This window comes from Bos indicus x Bos taurus, chromosome 21, assembly GCF_003369695.1.
Source record: "Bos indicus x Bos taurus breed Angus x Brahman F1 hybrid chromosome 21, Bos_hybrid_MaternalHap_v2.0, whole genome shotgun sequence".
NCBI classification, from domain to species: Eukaryota; Metazoa; Chordata; class Mammalia; order Artiodactyla; family Bovidae; genus Bos; species Bos indicus x Bos taurus.
In genome coordinates this window covers 28,828,534-28,847,007 of record NC_040096.1, presented here as the reverse complement: position 1 = coordinate 28,847,007, position 18,474 = coordinate 28,828,534, and the positions used below count along the sequence as shown (strand labels likewise).

General features: G+C 45.1%; 1 protein-coding gene across 7 annotated transcripts in view; it reads right to left on the bottom strand.

The window, feature by feature from the left end:
* The window catches only part of TARSL2 (threonyl-tRNA synthetase like 2), a 44,183-nt gene that overhangs the window by 6,349 nt on the left and 19,360 nt on the right, over positions 1-18,474 (bottom strand). For all 7 annotated transcript variants that reach the window (XM_027520953.1, XM_027520952.1, XM_027520956.1 and 4 more), the window contains exons 10-15: positions 17,666-17,764; positions 15,796-15,962; positions 14,016-14,178; positions 6,382-6,519; positions 4,190-4,267; positions 4,010-4,110 (exon numbers count right to left, since the gene is read on the bottom strand). In XM_027520953.1, coding sequence (XP_027376754.1) covers positions 4,010-4,110; positions 4,190-4,267; positions 6,382-6,519; positions 14,016-14,178; positions 15,796-15,962; positions 17,666-17,764 — 746 coding nt within the window. The remainder of the gene's footprint in view (positions 1-4,009; positions 4,111-4,189; positions 4,268-6,381; positions 6,520-14,015; positions 14,179-15,795; positions 15,963-17,665; positions 17,765-18,474) is intronic.

Below are 18,474 nucleotides of genomic sequence, written 5' to 3'. Positions count from 1 at the left end.
CCTGGAACCAGTGTGGATATTTCTGGATGTCGTATAATGTTGTTTTGTGGAGGGAATGAAAGAGAAGCCACACAATCCTTTCACAGGCCTCTGGGTACCAGAAATTGCTGTCCTGTCATTTATTTTAAAAGAACTAAAACTGGGTCTAGCCTTAAGAAGGGCAAATAATGACCTAAACTATGCTTACATAGGCACACTTTCAGGTAAACATTAAAATCAATGTCAAGTTCCCCCAAATAATCCCAGTGGATTCAGCTGAAATTACGTTAGATTCAAAGACACCCTTGAAGAGAATCAGTATCTTCACAATATTATTCTTCCCATTCCAATAATGTGTATGAATCTTCATTTAAGTAACTTTTTGGCCTTTAATTAAGTTTTACAGTATATACTTCATATATATATTATATATTTATAGTTATATGTATTCCTAGACATTTGCTTGGTTTTTGTTGTTGTTGTTTCTGAAACTTGTTTTCCATTGCATTTCCCAATGGGTTGTTTTTAATATGTATATGAAAGCAAACTGATGTTTGCATTGACCTTATTGCTAGGTACCCTACTTAACTCTATTATCAGTTTTAATTTTCCCTCCATCTGATCCTGTTGGATTTCTTGACATCTTAGCATCTATATATAGTGATGATTTGTCTCTTTTTTCAATGTGTCTACATATCCCAGCACAACTGTGAGTAAAAGTACAAACAGGCTATTTGCCTTATTCTCAAATAAGTCAATATGTTATCATTGTTTTCTAAATAAATTTTTTTTTACAGTAATAGGAAAATTTATTTCCTTTCCTCTCACTGGAATGAATTACATTTTACCCAGTGCCTTTCAGCACTATTGAAGGTAATGGTTGGCAATATGCCTTTTCATGTTAAACCTTGCTTTCTTGGGTAGAAAACTTGATCAAGATAATGACCTCACTGCTCCTCCATTCTTCTCTCCTCATATTTAAGCCACAACAGATCACACGGGTTTGGCCTCCAAAATAAATCCTGTATACCTCTACTTTTCTCATTTCTACTAATACAGCCACCTTGTTATAACTGTCATCTCTTACCTGGTCTACAGACCACTGCTTCCACTTACGCTCTCCAGTCCCTGTCATCCACACACCTAGGATGATGGACGGATGGATGGATAGATGGGTGGATGGATGGATGGATGCTGGCTTGCCTGATCTGCTTCTTCTCCACATCCCCTTTAGATGGCCAGTAGTATTCAACTTTTGTTAAACTAGTTGGGCCATTTCACCATAAATAAAACTCCCTACTCCTAATTTTATTAATAGTAGGTTATTGGGGAAAGATGGTTTTGAAAATATAAACTCCAGACACAATCTTTTCCAAATGTCCAAATTTATTCTTGAAGTTTCTGTGCTTTCCCCTTTACACTCAGATAATTTTTACTCTTCTCATGTCCTGGTGTAACTCCATATGAACACTGCAAGCATTCCTTCAGCTCTTTACTTTCTCCCAGGACTTAACTCTGAGTGTAGTTCTATAACTATTAATTAAAACACAACACAGGGAATCCAAAATGAAATTACTGTTGGTTGAACACAAACTGAGATCAACCCATAATATCATACGCTCTGGGGAACTGGTGGTTGTTCATTTATTATAAGAATCTTATCAGGAAAATAGTCTAATAAAAATTATTAGATTTAAAATATGCCAATAATTTTTCCTTTCTTGCCTTAGTAACTTTTGAATGAAAGAGATCTCAACACATTGTCTAATCAACACTGCATCTAAAATTGGACATGGTGAGAAGAGGAGCATTTAAAGGAAGGATGTTGTGATTTTGTCTAATTCAAGTCAGGGGAATGTCTTTGAAAACAAGCTGGCTCCAGGTGGAATGAAGTAAGCACGCCACACCCAGCACTCTCATTGGACACAGACATGGACCCAGGAGAGAACGAAAGGGCTGGGAGAACTGAGTTATGCCCAAGAAGACCCAACTCTCAAGTGCCACCAAACCAGCACTTAGGTTCTTGTAATTTTGTCTTCCCTTTTGTAAGGCCTGGACATAAAGACAGTCCACAACCAAGAATACATACCAGGTGCAGACAGGAAAGGCTTTGGGAGAAATCCTTGCTTTCTGGCCAGGAGCCAAAAAAAAACCACCAAGTCTCAGAAAGAGTGGAGTGGGGGGTCCTGGGGTTTCCTTCTGCTTATTTTTCCTGCTCTCTTCCTCCAGCCCCCAGTATTCCCATGGTACACAGAGAATAAACAGGCACCTAAAGCTCTGAGGCAGGGACCCTTCTGTTTGACCAGACAGCCTTGAGCCCAGGTGCACGGGGTGAGTCCCTGCACTCACTCTGGCCCCCTAATGCATGGTGATAGATCTCTGTGATAGAGAGTCTGGGAAGAGCATGAGGGGCAGGGAAGCTAAAGCCCAGCCTTCTGGCCATGGACTGCAGAAAGGATTTCAGGAAAATCAGACAGCAGGGGGCATGGGAGAGCTGCCCGGCCTCACCACTCACCGCGTGTATAGGGACCTGACCCAACAGCACACAGAAACCTCGAGAACCGAGCTGTGGGACCTGGACCTGGGGTGGAGCACACAGGACAGGAGGCCCCACTGATGCTGAGATCCAGGAATGCTTGAGTCCTTCCTATGCAGCGATGGGTACCACGGGCCCCTGCGGGCGTTGGATATGGATACAGAGGGCTGAGTACATAGTACATAGGCCTGGCGAACTAAGCTGACACCACAGCCACAGAAGGCAGGCTGGAAATTACAGCCTGAACCTGCCCAGGCACAGTAACTGCTAAAAAATCAATAATCTGCTTAGGACTGAAACAAAACCCAGGGCTTCCCTGGCGGCTCAGTGGTGAAGAATCTGCCTGCTAAGGCAGGAGACACGGGTTTGATTCCTGGTTTGGGAAGATCCCACATGCCGCGGAGCAACTAAGCCCATGAACCACAACTACTGAGCCTGTGCTCTAGAGCCTGGGGAGCTGCAACTACTGAAGCCCACACACCCTAGAGCCTGTGTTCCACAACAAGAGAGGCCATCACAATGAGAAGCACATGCACCATGACGGAGAGTAGCCTTCGCTTGCTGCAACTACAGGAAAGCTGGCACGGCAATGAAGACCCAGAACAGCCAAAATAAATCAATTAAAAAATTGCTATAGAAAAAAGAAACAAAACCGCCATCTCATAGTATAATATTAACAATATATGGGATGCAGTCCAAAACCACTCAGCATATGCATCACCAGGAAAGTCACAATTCTGAACAGATTAGGGAAAGGGAGTAAGAGTAACTTTGCAGTGGAGAGACTTGGCAAATTCTATTTTACCTGAGCAATGGAGGTTAACATCACTGGTGACAAATCACCTTGCTGCCACGCACACCCTTGACAGGAAATGCCGCCCTCAAAGGTGACATACAGCATGACCCCATGTGTGTGACCTTCTGGTAAGTGAAAAAGAGCAGGCCAGTGGCTGCTGGGGGCTGGAGGGGATGGTGTGACCACAGAGGAACAGGAGTGTGCTGATCTGATGGATCACAATCGGGGTGGTGGGCATTGCTCCACACAATGATAAAACTTATACAACTATACACATACACACAGATACACAGAGACACACACACACACATATACACAAAGTTGACTTTATATTGAGAAAAAAATTTTAAAGTTGCTTGTTTGCAGTGATGAAACAGCCTTTTCTGTCTGCTCTCCTGGGCAACCACCTTGTCCTGGAGACACAGATCCAGGATCAGCCTGTACAAAGCCCCCTCCTCCACCTCAGGGAGATGTCACCGTCTGGGGTGTGTTTCTGTACCTGTTTCTAATCTTCACCATCCCACTGACCAGGGCTTGAGGAAACTAAGGCTGACCTCCAGCAAGATAAGCAGCAGCTGAACAAATACTGAGTGCACTGTACACAGACAGACATTCACTGATGCTTGTTCTTACGTTGCTAAGGTGTGAGTGACAGTATTTAAGACATCAGTCCTGACTTATTCATCACAGTCACTTACCTCACATATGTAAGGTTAAATCTTATAGGCAGTTGAAAGTCCAGCTGGATTGTAGCACATTGATGGTATCTGCCAAGAGCATCCTTGATTTCTAAATCAATCTGTAAATTCAAAGACGTTTGCTTAAACACAGTTTTTACTTTCCAATTTTACTCTTTTTGAGGCATATTGCCTACTTACTTTAGGACCATAAAATGCTCCTTCTCCAGGGTTTATCTTCCATGGTTTCCCAAATTCCATCAAGCTATTCTGTAGTTGCTATTTTTTAATAAGAAGAGAACATTAATAACTTCCACTTCATTGTACATTTTCTTTTCGTCCTATAGCTCAAAATAGTAAGTCAGTGTCAATCTTCACTACATTCCATGTTAGTTCCACTTGTTCTTACTGAGCCTCTCACAGTCAGTAAACTCTGGGTGAGGACACAGGAAGATGACTAAGATGGTGCCTGCTCTCAGGAAACAGACACTTTAACTGGAGGAGAAAGGATCACTCACTGACATGTCCAGTGAATCCCAGTGAGAGGTGGGGGTGAACTTGGGCTTATCTGGCCCTGCAGCCCCCCGACCTCACACTCCCAGCCCCTCAGGAGGGACCCTGCATGGTGAAGGGCAAGCAGGCTCTGCCCTGCCCCTCATGCACTCTGTGTGCAGGTGTAAGACCTGAGGTGGGGGCAGGTTGTGCACCCTCTTTTGCTCTCCCCCATCTCTGTGCCTGCGGCTGGTGGGCAGCACCCCTGGTGGCCCATGGGGCGTGGAAGAGGGAGGCCCTCCATGGTCTGCAGACTGAGCTGCACGCTACCCTTCCGACAAGCAGGCAGTGGAGACAGCCGTGCTGCTGGCGGGGCCGGGCGCGCACACGGCAGCAGGCTCAGGGCACGCTGGGTCTTCCGCACACTCCTGCCCCATGAAGGCAGCTTCTCTGGGCGGCAGCCAGGCTTCCGTCAGAGCAGCAGCCAGACTCCTGTCACTGCCCCCAAGCACTGGGACCCGAATGGTGATGCCGGGAGTGGAGCGCCCCTAGGGGGTAACTGTGGGGGTGGATTGCCCTGACCCTGGGGGTGGAGGGCCCCGAGGGGGTGACGCCAGGGGTGGAGTGACCCCTGGGGTGGAGGGCCCCGAGGGGGTGACCCTGCGGGTGGAGCGCCCTGACCCTGGGGGTGGAGGGCCCCAAGGGGGTGACACCAGGGGTGGAGGGGCCCAAGGGGGTGACCCTGGGGGTGGAGCGCCCCGAGGGGGTGACCCTGTGGGTGGAGCGCCCCGAAGGGGTGACCCTGGGGGTGGAGGGCCCCGAGGGGGTGACCCTGCAGGTGGAGTGCCCCGAAGGGGTGACCCTGGGGGTGGAGCACCCTGAGGGTGTGACCCTGGGGGTGGAGCAACCAGAGGGGGGTGACCCTGGGGGTGGAGGGCCCTGAGGAGGTGACCCTTGGGGTGAAGAACCCTGAAGGGGCGACCCTGGGGGTGGAGCAACTAGAGGGGGTGACCCTGGGGGTGGAGTGCCCTGAGGAGATGACCCTTGGGATGAAGAACCCTGAAGGGGTGACCCTGGGGGTAGAGTGCCCTGAGGAGGTGACTCTGGGGATGGAGCATTTCTGAAGGGACTCTGGTGCATGTTCTCAGACAAAGTGAGGCCCAGCTACAGCAGCTGAGGGAGGGGAGGAGTTTCAGGGAATTAAAAAAATTTTTTAAAGCCAGGTTTGGGCTAAGAGCATACAGCAGAAACCTCTGAGGACACAGGGATTGGGAGGCCCAGCTGGAGAGGCTGCGGGTCAGAAAGCTTCAGGTTTATGCAATGTCGGGCCAGGGCTGGAACCACTGCTCCTAGGCCTGGCCATATACCCTGCCCAGCACCCCTTCTCCCTGCCGTCTATCTGTCCTGTCCCACATTCGCCACATCTCTGGCTCCCAGGAGCGCTGGGGTCCAGACTGCAGTACTCTCTGGGCTCCGGAAACAGTTGTCTGCTTGTGGTGTGTGTTGGGGGCTGGAGTGCTCTTAATGACTCATTACTCTGTAAAGTAGGACAGAGAAAGGCTGGGGTTAATCTGGCTCTGAAGAGCTGAGGGACCTACATTGGTCCCACAGGCAGGGGTCTGACCAGAGCTGCTAAAAAATGAGCCAGAGGATTTCTTGAAAAACTTATGAAATTGGTTATTAGGAAGCAGCACTGAAAAGACTACAAACAGAAACCTGATATAAACTAAAGCGTGAAACAAATGTTAGGTATCGTTCTTATCAGTGTTTGAAGAAAACTGGATTAACTGTGTTCTACAATTAGCACATTTATCCCAAACTTCCCAGTCTTTAATTTCCACCGCAAAGCATCACAACTTCATGAAAGGTAAAATGAAAGGTAACACTTTGCTTCTCCCTACCTTTTCAGCTTCATCCCATAACTCAATCTTTCCCAGGAAGTTTTCAGGTCTTGTTGACAAATTTAATTGAAAGGAGAAGCCAAACGTTGAGTAAACAGACTGCAGAAACTGCAAACACCCTTTTATCTCCTCTTCAAGCTGAAATTAGAGCAAATGAGAAATTAAATCCATTTACAGCATTAAAAAAATTCTTCCTGTCAGCTAGAAATAAAGTGCATTTTTACTGTGGAGGACAGTCCATGGCACTGTTCGCCTTGTTGTCTTTTTCTCACCGGAATATTCACAGGACACCTGCCAGATGCCCATATGTACCTCCAGGCTGCTGGTCCAGCATAGGACTGGGCAAAGACACAGGTGAGGGTGCCTCTCCGTGCACATGACACCCAGGAGGAAAAGCAGCTGACCGGAGGACGTGATGGCCAAGCTGCACCCAGAGGAGAGGTGAGAGTCCTCCAATGCGGCCAGGGCGGGAACCCTCTTGAGCACAGGGAACACGGAGGGTGAAGGCCCAGAGGACAGAGGAGTGGGTGAGGGCGGGCCAGCCGTGGGAGCTGCCTGTGACCGGGCAGAAGGCAGAGAGGGAGTACACAGAACAGAGGCAGGCCAGGGCTGGAGGAAACCCAGCGCTTCCAGAGCCAGGCTGAAGGCTGCACTTTTGAGCCAGCAAGCAGTGAGAAGTGGTGCAAAGGAACAACACAGCTCACCATGGTTGTTTGACTCTGGGAAACTGACCAGCAAGATGAGAAGAGCAGCCCATCTGGGAGTTGCTGGGATCCTTCAGGAGCAGGAGGCTGGTGCTGGAAACAAGTGACCGAAACAGGGGTGGGCTGTATCTGCAGGACACCTGTCCTTGTTCACTAACAGACAGTGATTGCCTGCGAAGTCAGCACTGTGCCGGATGCAGGGAAATGAGGAATGAATGAAATTATTCAGGAATAACATGCTTAGGAAGAGCGATTGACAGGGCTTGTGATAAACTGGACATGAGACTTGAAAACCCGGCCTGGGTTCCTGGCCGGGGCCATGGGAGGGTGCTAGTGTGTCGCTGAAAGGAGAAGTGAAGACGTGGGGAGAGAGGCAGAAATAGGGCTGGCACTGGACCTGGCCTACGTGAGGGTGCATGTGATGGCCAAGCAGACACGTCCCCTGGAGGGCTGGGGTCTGGAGCTCACAGGGACAGCTGAGACACACAGCTGAGGTTAGCAGAGGGACTGAAGACAGAGAGTGAGTGCAGGGTGAGGAAAGCAGGGCTGAGCTGAGAGGCCAAAAGAGGAGGAAGACGAGCACTAGGTGTGAGCGAGATGGGGCAGCAAAAACATAGATGCAGACAAAGAGTACCAGCAAGGGTCTGCTTCTGTCCTGTCACTGTGGATTAGGTTTGCAGATTTTCATCAGTGGAACCACATGTCCATGCTATTTTCTTTCAGTTTTTACACTCAGTGCTTCCCAGGTGATGCTAGTGGTAAAGAAGCTGCCTGCCAATGCAGGATACAGAAGAGATGTGGTATGATCTCTGGGTTTGGATGATCCCCTGGAGAAGGAAATGACAACCTACTCCAGTATTCTTGCCTGGAGAATCCCATGGACAGAGGAGACTGGTGGGCTACAGTCCATGGGGTCGCAGAGTCGGACATGACTGAAGTGACTTCGCACACATAGCATTTAATTATTTCAAGGGCTTCCCAGGTGGCACTAGTGGTAAAGAATCTGCCTGCCAATGCAGCAGACACAAGAGACATGGTTTGATCCCTCAGGAAGATCCCCTGGAGAAGGAAATGGCAACTCACTCCAGTGTTCTTACCTGGAGAAATTCCATCGACAGAGGAGCCTGGTGTGCTAGAGTCCATGGGGTCACAAAGAGTTGGACACGACTGAGAGACTGAAACTAACAGTAAATGATTATTTCAAGATCCATCCATGCTGCAGTGTCAGTAGCAGATCACTCTTTTTCCTGCTGAGCAGCTGTTCACTCTGTGGATGCACCACTGTTCATTTACACACTCAGCAGTCAGTGGGCTGTTTCTACATTTTGATGACTTCAAATAAAGCTGCTCTGAACACGTGTGTACAGGTCTTTGTATGGACATGTGCTTTGTTTTTCTCTTGGGAAAAGAAAAGGAGTAAGATGGCTGGGACATATGGTAGGTGCGTGTTTCACTTTAAGAAACTGCCAAACTATTTCTCAGAGGAACTGTACCATCTTCAACCTCCACAACTGGAGGGTGAGGGAGATCTAGTGCCTCATCACACTCAACACATGTCAGAGTCTGTCTCTGAAACGTCAGCCATTCTGTAGGCACAGAGACAGCTCATAGGGCATCAATCTCCATTTCCTCAATAACCGATGATCCTTAACACTTCATTCACATGCTTCTTTGCCATCCACTTAGTTCCTTAGATGTGTATCTTCTCTTGTACATATTCTTAGATAAACTGAAAGGTCACATCTTTTTGCCCATTTTTTAAAGTTAAACTTTTTATTTTGAGGTTCACATGCCATTTCAAGAAATAAGACAGGGATCCTTGAGCCATTTACTCAGTGTCCCCAATGATGATATAATTTTTGCTTTAATCATCAGATATAACACAGAAAACTCAAAAGAAAAAGGAAACGCAATATTTATTGTAGTTAACTGAGCTTCCCTGGTGGCTCAGCAGTAAAGAAATCTGCCTGCCAATGCAGGAGCTGCTGCTAAGTCGCTTCAGTCGTGTCCAACTCTGTGCGACCCCATAGACGGCAGCCCACCAGGCTCCACCATCCCCGGGATTCTCCAGGCAAGAACACTGGAGTGGGTTGCCATTTCCTTCTCCAATGCATGAAAGTGAAAAGTGAAAGGGAAGTCGCTCAGTCGTGTCCGACTCTTCAAGACCCCATGGACTGCAGCCCACCAGGCTCCCCCGTTCATGGGATTTTCCAGGCAAGAGTGCTGGAGTGGGGTGCCATTGCCTTCTCCGCCAATGCAGGAGACGTGAGTTCAATTCCTGGTCCAGAAAGATCCTCTAGAGAAGGAACCCATTCCAATATTCTCGCCTGGGAAATCCCATGGACAGAGGTGCCTGGTCGGCTACAGTCCATGCAGTTGCAAACGAGTCGGACACAACTAAGCAACTAAACAACAGCAACAAATTGTACTTAACATGTTTCATTTGTATAGTTCTTTCTTCCTTCAGAATGTTCTGAGACTCTTTCTTTTATAATTTCTTTTCTCTTTAGAGAAATTCCTGTAGCAATCTTTTAAGGTAGATCTAATGTCTTGATTTCACCTTCATACTGAAAGATTTTGGGGGGGCGGGATATAGAATTCTGGTTTAACAGTTATATCAGCATTTGGAAAATGCTGTGACTCTTCCTTCCGGCCTCTGAATTTTGTTTTTTAAATTTTTATTGGAATATAGCTGCTTTACAGTGTTGTGTTAGTTTCTGCTCTACAGCAAAGTGATTCAGTAACATGTATACATATATCCCCTCTTTGCCACCACAGAGCATTGAGTGCCCCACGCTATACAGTAGGTTATATTTCATTTTGCTGAGAAATCTGCTGTTATTTCATTTTTAATTTTTTTCTTGAAGGTAAGGTATCACTTCTTTCTGTTTTCATTTTTTTCTTTATAGTTTTCGTAAGTTTGGCTCTAATGTATCTACTGTTTCTTTGTTGTTGTTTAGTCACTAAGTTGTGTCTGATCTTTGGTGACCACACGGACTGTAGCCTGCCAGGCTCCTCCTCTGTCCATGGGATTTCCCAGGCGAGAATACTGGAGTGCGTAGCCATTTTCTTCTCCAGGGGATCTTCCTGACCCAGGGATGGAATCCATGTCTACTGCATTGGCAGGTGGGTTCTTTATCACTGCGCCACCTGGTTTGGGTTTATCCTGCTTGAACTTTCTCAGCTACTTGAATCTGTAAGCTTATGGCGTTTGCTAAATTTGGCCAGTTTTCAGCCATTACCTCTTTGAGTACTTCTTCACTTCCACCCTACTCTATTTTTCCAGAACTCTGGTGACATATGTATGTCTCCCGCATTGTAGGCAAACGCTTTTACCATCTGCGCCATCAGGGAGGTGACATATATATTAGGCATTTGTTATAGTCCCACCGGTCTCTGAGGGTCTGTTCATTTTTCTCTCAGTCTCTTTTCTGTTTTTTCAGCTGGTGTCAATTCTATTGGTGTCTTCAGGTTCACTGATTCTTTTCTCTGTCCCCTCCATTCTTCTCATGAATCCATCCACTGAATATTTCATTTTGGTTATTACACTTTTCAGTTCTAAAATCTCCATTTGGTTCTTCTTTATATTTTTCTGAGATTTTTTTAATTTTGCATTTGTTCCAAGTGTGTTTGTAATTGTTTATTGAAGCATTTTTATGGTGGCCTCATCAGATAATTCGAACAATCCTATTATCTCCACAGCAGGGTGCCTACACTACCTTTTTTCATCCAAGTTGAGATTTTTCTTCTTCTTGACATGATGACTGCTTTCTGAAATCTGGACATTTTGGCTATTATAAAACTTTGGATTTTATTTAAATGACCTATTTTCGCTGTCTTCCATGGACTCTGCTCCAACAGGGAGGGATGACGGCCTGGCAGAGTGGGAGCACATGTCAGGGTTTCCCACCGGGGATTGTGAGGAGGGCAGGGGCTCCCTGTTACTGCTGGGTGACTGCAGGAGTTCTACACCCTGGTAGGCTTCTCCAATGACCCTCTGGTTAGGAGTGGCCGGAGTGTCCTGGTGCCACTCCTCATGTGGCTTCTACTGACCCCAGGGTGCGGCCTCATCACTGAGAAGTTCTGGCAGGAGTCTCATCTCCCCACTCAAGCAGGCAGTGGAGGAGGCACCGTGTGACCGCCAGGTGAAGAAGTCCAGGTGCCACTTAGTCTCCACTGACATTACAGGGTGGGTGTAGGGGGTCCCCATTAATGCCTGCCAGGAATGAGCAGAATTTGGCATGACTCCTTCTCTAAGTGTTTGGTAGAATTCCTTAGTGATTCCTTCTGGGCCTGGAGTTTCCTTTGTGGAAGGGTTGCTAACTACCAACTCAACTTCTTTCATAAACAAAGGACTTCTCAGATAATCTCTCTTCCTGAGTAAAATTTGGTAGCTTGTGTTTTTCAAAGAATTTGTTCATTTAATTTAATTTGTCAAATCTACTGGTGTAAGCACGTTCATTCTATTACCTTATTATCCTTTCAATATCTGTGGAATCTGCAGGAATGTCACATCTCTGAGTCATAAGTTTTTTCCTTCTGTTTTTGCTATACATTGTTGACTGTGGGATCCTGGTTCCCCAACCAGGGATCAAACCCAGGCCCCAGGCAATAAGAGCATGGAGATCTAACCACTAGACTGCCAGGGAATTTTCCAGGCTTGATATTCTTAATTAGTTTTCTCTCTGACAAAACTAAAGGTTTATGAACTTTATTGATCCAGGAGACCCAGCCTCTGGGTTGATATTGCATATTGTTTTTCTTTTTTCTATTTCACTGTTTTTTTTGTGTGCTATTATTTTCTTTTTTCTGCTCATCTCTAATGTAATTTGCTCTCCTTTCTCTAGTCTATTAAGTAGAAGTTGAGGCTATCTCTTTGAAAACATTCTTCTTTTCTAATGTGGGTGTTCCTCTAAAGTACCATTTTAATGGCATCCCCAAAATCCTGATATATTGTGTTTCTTTTACATTTCATTTGGTATAGAGCTGACCCTGGAACACAGCTGGGGTTAGGAGTCCTGGCCCCTCACACAATGAAAAACCCATGCATAACTGTATAGTTGGCTCTCGGTTTGCAGCTGCACACCTGCAGATTTAGCTAACTGTGACTCACGAAGCAGTGTTGTATGTATTCATAAAAACTTCTGTGTAGAAATAGACAGGGGCAGTTCAAACTCATGTTGTGCACAAGTTAGTGTACAATATTTTCTAATTTCCCTTTGATTTCCTATTTGACAAATGGTTATTTCGAAGTGTATGACTCACTTTCCAAATACTTGGGGATTTTCCAGATAGTTTTCTGTTATTGAGTTCTACCTCAATTTCAAAGCAGCCAGAGAACTTTAAAAAAAACAATTTATTTATTAAATTTTTTTTTTTTTGCCTGTGCTGGGTCTTCATCACTGCACAGGCTTTTTCCCTAGTGGTGAGCAGGGCCCACTCTCTAGTTGCAGTGCATGGGCTTCTCATTTCGGTCACTTCTCTCGTGGAGCATGGGCTCTAGGGTGTATGGACTCAGTAGTTGGGGCTTACAAGCTTCAGAGCACAAGCTCTAGCTGTGGCACACAAGGTTAGCTGCCTACAGCATGTGGGATCTTAGTTCTCAGACCAGGGATCAAACCCATGTCTCCTGCATTGGCATGCAGATTCTTTACCACTTAGCCACCAGGGAAGCCCCAGAGAACATATTCTGCATGAAATGAATCCCTTTAAATTTATTGAGACTCATTTTATGGCCCAGAATATGGTCTATCTTGGAAAATGTCCCGTGGGCACTTTCAAAGAATGTGTACTCCATTGTTATTGATTGGAGGGGTCTATAACTGTCTATTAGGTCAAACCATTTAATAGTGGCCCTTTGCATGGCAATTTGAATTTGAATTTAGATAAAAACCTGAAAAAGTAAATTCTAACTTCCAGGCAAAACTGAAAAACAAACACATCCAACATTTCACCAATACCCTTAAAATAATGTTACTTAATAATTAATATTAAAGTTGAAAGAAGCTTAAAAGAAAAAAAATAGACTTCAGGTCAAGAAAAACAAACAACCCAATCAAAAAATGGGCAGAAGACCTAAACAGACATTTCTCCAAAGAAGATGTAAAAATGGCCAACAGGCACATGAAAAGATGCTCAACATCAATAATTATTAGAGAAATGCAAATGAAAACTGCAATGAAGTATCACTCATACTAGTCAGAATGGCCATCATCAAAATGTCTATAAAATAATAAATGCTGGAGAGCGTATGGATAAAAGGGAACCCTCCTACACTGGTGCTGGAATATAAATTGGCACAGTCACTATGAAGAACAGTATGGAGCATCCTTAGAAGTCTAAAAATAGAGTTGTCATATGATCTAGCAATTCCACTCCTGGACATATATCCAGAAGATGAAAACTCTAATTTGAAAAGATACATGCACCCCAGTGTTCACCGCAGCACTATTCACAATAGCCAACACATGGAGGCAAACTAAATGACCACTGACAGAGGAACAGATAAAGAAGATATGGTGCGTATCTACAATGGAATATTACTCAGCCAGAAAAAGAAAGAAATGATGTCATTTGCAGCAATCATGGATAAACCTAGAGATCATCATACTAAGTGCAGTAAGTCAGACAGAGAAAGATAAAATTCATATGAGATCATTTATATGTGGAATCTAAAAAAAACAATACAAAAGAATGTGTTGGAACTGATGGGACCTCAGAGACTAGACTGAACAACTCAGTTCACAGCAACTCTGAAAGACCCAGCAATGCGTCTAAGGCAGCCACACTGGACCCACGCTGACCACGCCTCCCTGAGTCCCTGTTTACCTGCCCTAACATGGACCCATGCTGACCATGCCTCCCTTAGTCCCCGTTTACCTACTCCACCGTGGACCTGTGCTGACAATGCGTCCCTGAGTTCCCGTCTACCTGCCCCACTGTGCAGAAGATGTGAGCGTCATCCTGCTGGAAGCGCCTGACGCAGGTCAAGCCACTCAGAGCTCCTGATGGCTCATTCCTGTGAAGAACCCCGAAGTCAGCAAGTCTGATCGGCATTTCCCTCCAAGACCGTGGACGATGGGCAAACATCAGACTAGAAAAGACACAGGGGCACACAGTGTTTCCTTACTGCAGAAGAGATGCAGTAACCATCTGAATGTTAGTAAGTTAACAATTAAATGACTCGGGATTTGTAAACACCTGATTCTGGTTCTTAGATCACCAATTAAAAGAAATTTCTTCTCCCATGAATTACTGAACGCTGTATTTACACCACTGCACACTCTGAGGAAGAACCCAATCATCTCCTCCAGAAATATTGCTTCCTATTCTCAACCATCTACAATCCATTTCAAAGGCTACTTCCTAAGTGAGGCAGCCCTGGACACTCCCCAGAGGGGCTGGTCAGTCGAGCCTCAGGCTCCAAGAACACCCAGAATTGCCGCAGTTTTGACACTGGTCTTACTTCTTCAATAACTGACTGTCTGTGTATTTGTTCCTTCTCCACTCTGCTCATGAGCTCCAGGAGGAAATGGTTGTGTCTAAAGCACCCCGCTAATATTCTCCCTGCATGCAAGGCCTCTCTCCTGCAGGAAGCAACCCTTGCTCCCACAGCCCATCACCACTAAGCTACTGTGATCCTGATTCCTTGTTCTGATATAAGAAAATACAAAATTACACTCTCTGCTTGTGTTCAGCTTTCTTGTAATAATACTGAAATCACAGCTTCAACTGGTACCCAATGGGAAACTGAGTTAAGAAGTAGTTAACACAGGTGTTTGGAGAAGGCAAAGCACTAGGTTTTAGCCTCCACCTTTGTTTAAAAAAAGAGGCCATAGAATATTTACATATCAGTTTTCATAAAATTAAAGATAAATACATATCTTTTATATGCAGTTACCACAGAGTTGAACTTCCTTTAGTCTTTACTGAAAAGGGCAAAGAGTTTTTTTCAGTATTCAGAGGTTTCTTTCAAGTAGTTACCTTCTAAGGTCAATTTACTGAAACTGTGTATGTTGATATGAAGCTACAATAGGTGGGATATTTTTTGGTGGAAAATTGTACGTGTTCACTTGCAGTCGTAAAATCTACTTCTCTGACAAGGTTGCATTCGCATCCTATGCAGCTTTATGATAATTACATTCTTTCATAGACTCTAAGACAACCTTGGCTGTAAGATGGACCATTACATTATGTACAACCAAGAAAGAAAACAACTATGAGTTAAATTATGGCATAATGCTAAGATACCAACTATAAGACACGTCTCAATTTCAGGGATGTTGAAATACGGGGGGGGGAATGCATCTTAGAATCAATGAAATCCAGTCACTGATTGTGAGCTCACTGGTCTTGTTATAATCAACCCAAATAGCCTGTAAGAACTAAATGTTCTGCAAATATGTATATCTGAAGTATATTACCACTGGGAAGAGAAATGTAATAATTTATAAAATTGATGGGTAATATTATCCTCTGAGAAGCACAAAATACTAAATGTTTTCCAGCCAACAGCCTACATCTGGCAAAGAGCAAACATATTTTAAAAGTAAATTCACCCTTCAGAATGAAACAACTTGGTAAAGATGATTTCTAAGCACCGCTCTTCATGTTAAAGGACCCTCTTAACTCTAAAAAGCAAAATAACATTAAAAACTAACTGTAGTGAAGTACCTGCTAGGTACAGATCTGCTTCATTTTTCATACTCACCAGTGCCCTGGACAATTCATGGGCTTAAGGGCGAAAGTGTCCTTGTCGATGTCAAAGGTGAACATGTTCTCACTGTAATGCTGCCAGTGTCCAGAAGCCTCCCAGAGCTTGCAGCTGTACATGTTGGGGGACAGGACCTCCGTGAAGTTGCGCTGGTGGTGCTGCTCCTAAAGGAGACAGGCGCACAGAGCTGAAATCTGCTGGGGCAGGGCATAACTGCAGGGCATAACCCAGACAAGGACTGCTAAATTCAGGATCATGCCTTACATCAGTTCACAGCTAATATGCCCTTGGTTTTAAGCGTGGTACCTTATGGATCATAAAAGAAAGATTCATGTGTGCTCAGTATACTTTTCACATTAAGTATATTCATCTTATACGGCAACCCACTCCAGTATTCTTGCCTGGAGAATCCCACAGAAAAAGGAGCCTAGTAGGCTCCAGTCCATAGCCGCAAAGAGTTGGGCACAACTGAAGCGACTTAGCATGCAAGCATACACGCACATATTCATTTCATAATATAATTGTACGTAGTATATAACACCAGTCACCAACATTTTTGGCACCAGGACCAGTTTAGGCGCAGACAATTTTTCCAATGACTGGCAGCAGGGGTGGGGGAGGTTGGGATGATTCAAGTGTATTACATTTATTGTGTGTGTCCATGTGTGTGAAGTCGCTTCAGTCGTGTCTGACTCTTTGGGACTGCATGGACAGACTCTAGCCCACCAGGCTCCTCCGTCCATGGGATTCTCCAGGCAAGAATACTAGAGTGGGTTGCCATGCCCTCCTCCAGGGGATATTCCCAACCCAGGGATCAAACCCAGGTCTCCTGCATTGGCAGGCGGGTTCTTTACCATTAGTCCCACCTGGGAAGCCCACAATTATTGTGCACTTTGTTTCCATTGTTATTACACTGTCATATATAATGAAATAATTATACAACTGACCATAATGCAGAATCAGTGGGAGCCCTGAGCCTGTTTTCCTGTGCCTGGATGGTCCCATCTAGGGGCACTGGAAAACAGTGACACCTGGAGTGTGTTGCATATGTCCAGCTTACTCCATGATCCCATTTTGGCTGCTGTCACTGCAGAAGCCACCTGCAATGCGGGAGACCCTGGTTTGATTTCTGGTTCGGGAGGATCTGCTGGAGAAGGGATAGGCTACCCACTCCAGCATTCTTGGGCTTCCTTTGTGGCTTAGCTGGTAAAGAATCCACCTGCAATGCAGGAGACCCGGGTTTGATCACTCCCGGGTTGGCAAGATCCCCTGGAGAAGGGAAAGGCTACCCACTCCAGTATTCTGGCCTGGAGATTTCCATGGACTATACAGTCCATGGGGTTGCAAAGAGTTGGACATGACTGAATGCCTTTCACTTTCACTGCAAAAAACCCTGCTTCACAAAGATGGGATACTGGAAATGGAAGCAGGCTTTTCAGTGCTTTTGTGGCAATCTCAGGATATTCCTCTTAAACCTTAATCTAAAACGTACGGAGATCTGGAGTTGTGTCAAACATCCTCTTAAGGCCACCATCATTTGCAATCTCAGGTGGTAATGTGTCACACAGAACATTTCCTCCTTCCTCTCTCACAGGGAGTTCCACAGTTGGTCTAAAGTTTATCTTTGTACCATATGTGCTCTAGAAACTCACACGGACAAGAGACACATTTAATGAAATTCAAGGAAAATACAAATTGTCTCATTGTTTTTAGTTGAAGGCACAATGCAGCATTTCTCTTGGAGGTTCAAAATTCTGAATATTATTAAAATTAAATCAATGGAAATGCTTGGCTATGTTATGATGAGAGAAAATGGTAAAATACAAAATGGAGTTGAATAAGCATAGAATATTTAAAAATTACTTACTCGTATGAAGTCTATCAGTGTGTTATAAATGCAGGCTCCTCTAGGAAGAAAGAAACAGCTTCCGGGGCTCAGATCATGGAAAAAGAAAAGCTCCTGTTCCTAGGTTGAAAAAGTAATTGTGTCTCAAATTCCACTGCTGTTGCATATTTACTGTACACATATGATATGCTAGAATAAAACATACACTCAGTTATTTCCAAGTTCTAATAGCTGACATTCCAAATACATGAATCTGACTTATGTAAAAGTGCATGTGAAGTTACAACTCATATTTATGATTACTCAGCTTTGAACTTAACTCTTATTTCACCTGGGATTTACTGCCAATTTCTTACTTGGCACCTTAGGGTATGGACCTCACGAGGAGACGACATGGCAAAAGGTCAGGAAAGTTCACTGCTGGAGGTGGGCTCTGAGTGGCAGTGACCTCTGCGTGGCTGTCATGCTGAGAGCCCACCCGGGTGGCCACCACCCTCCAGTGTCCGTCCCCTGCCACCCCACACACTCCCAGCAGAGCAAAGGACATGGAGCTCCACAGTGAGCGCCGGCCCCTCACATCACAGCTCCCACGTGGAGGACTGAGAGTTAAACCAGGTCCACCTGCTTGCAAGTCTTGTTCTTGCTCTGCTTCCCAAATACAAAGTATACTATCAGGTACACACTCTTTTTTCTTTAAAAATTTTTGTGTCATTATAAAAACAAGAGAGAAGTGCAATTTTTTAAATCTAATGGAAATACAAGAAGGAAAAAGGTTAGTAGACACTGGGGGTAGGAGTGTGAAAGAACTCAGCAGTAAACCATGAGTGCCA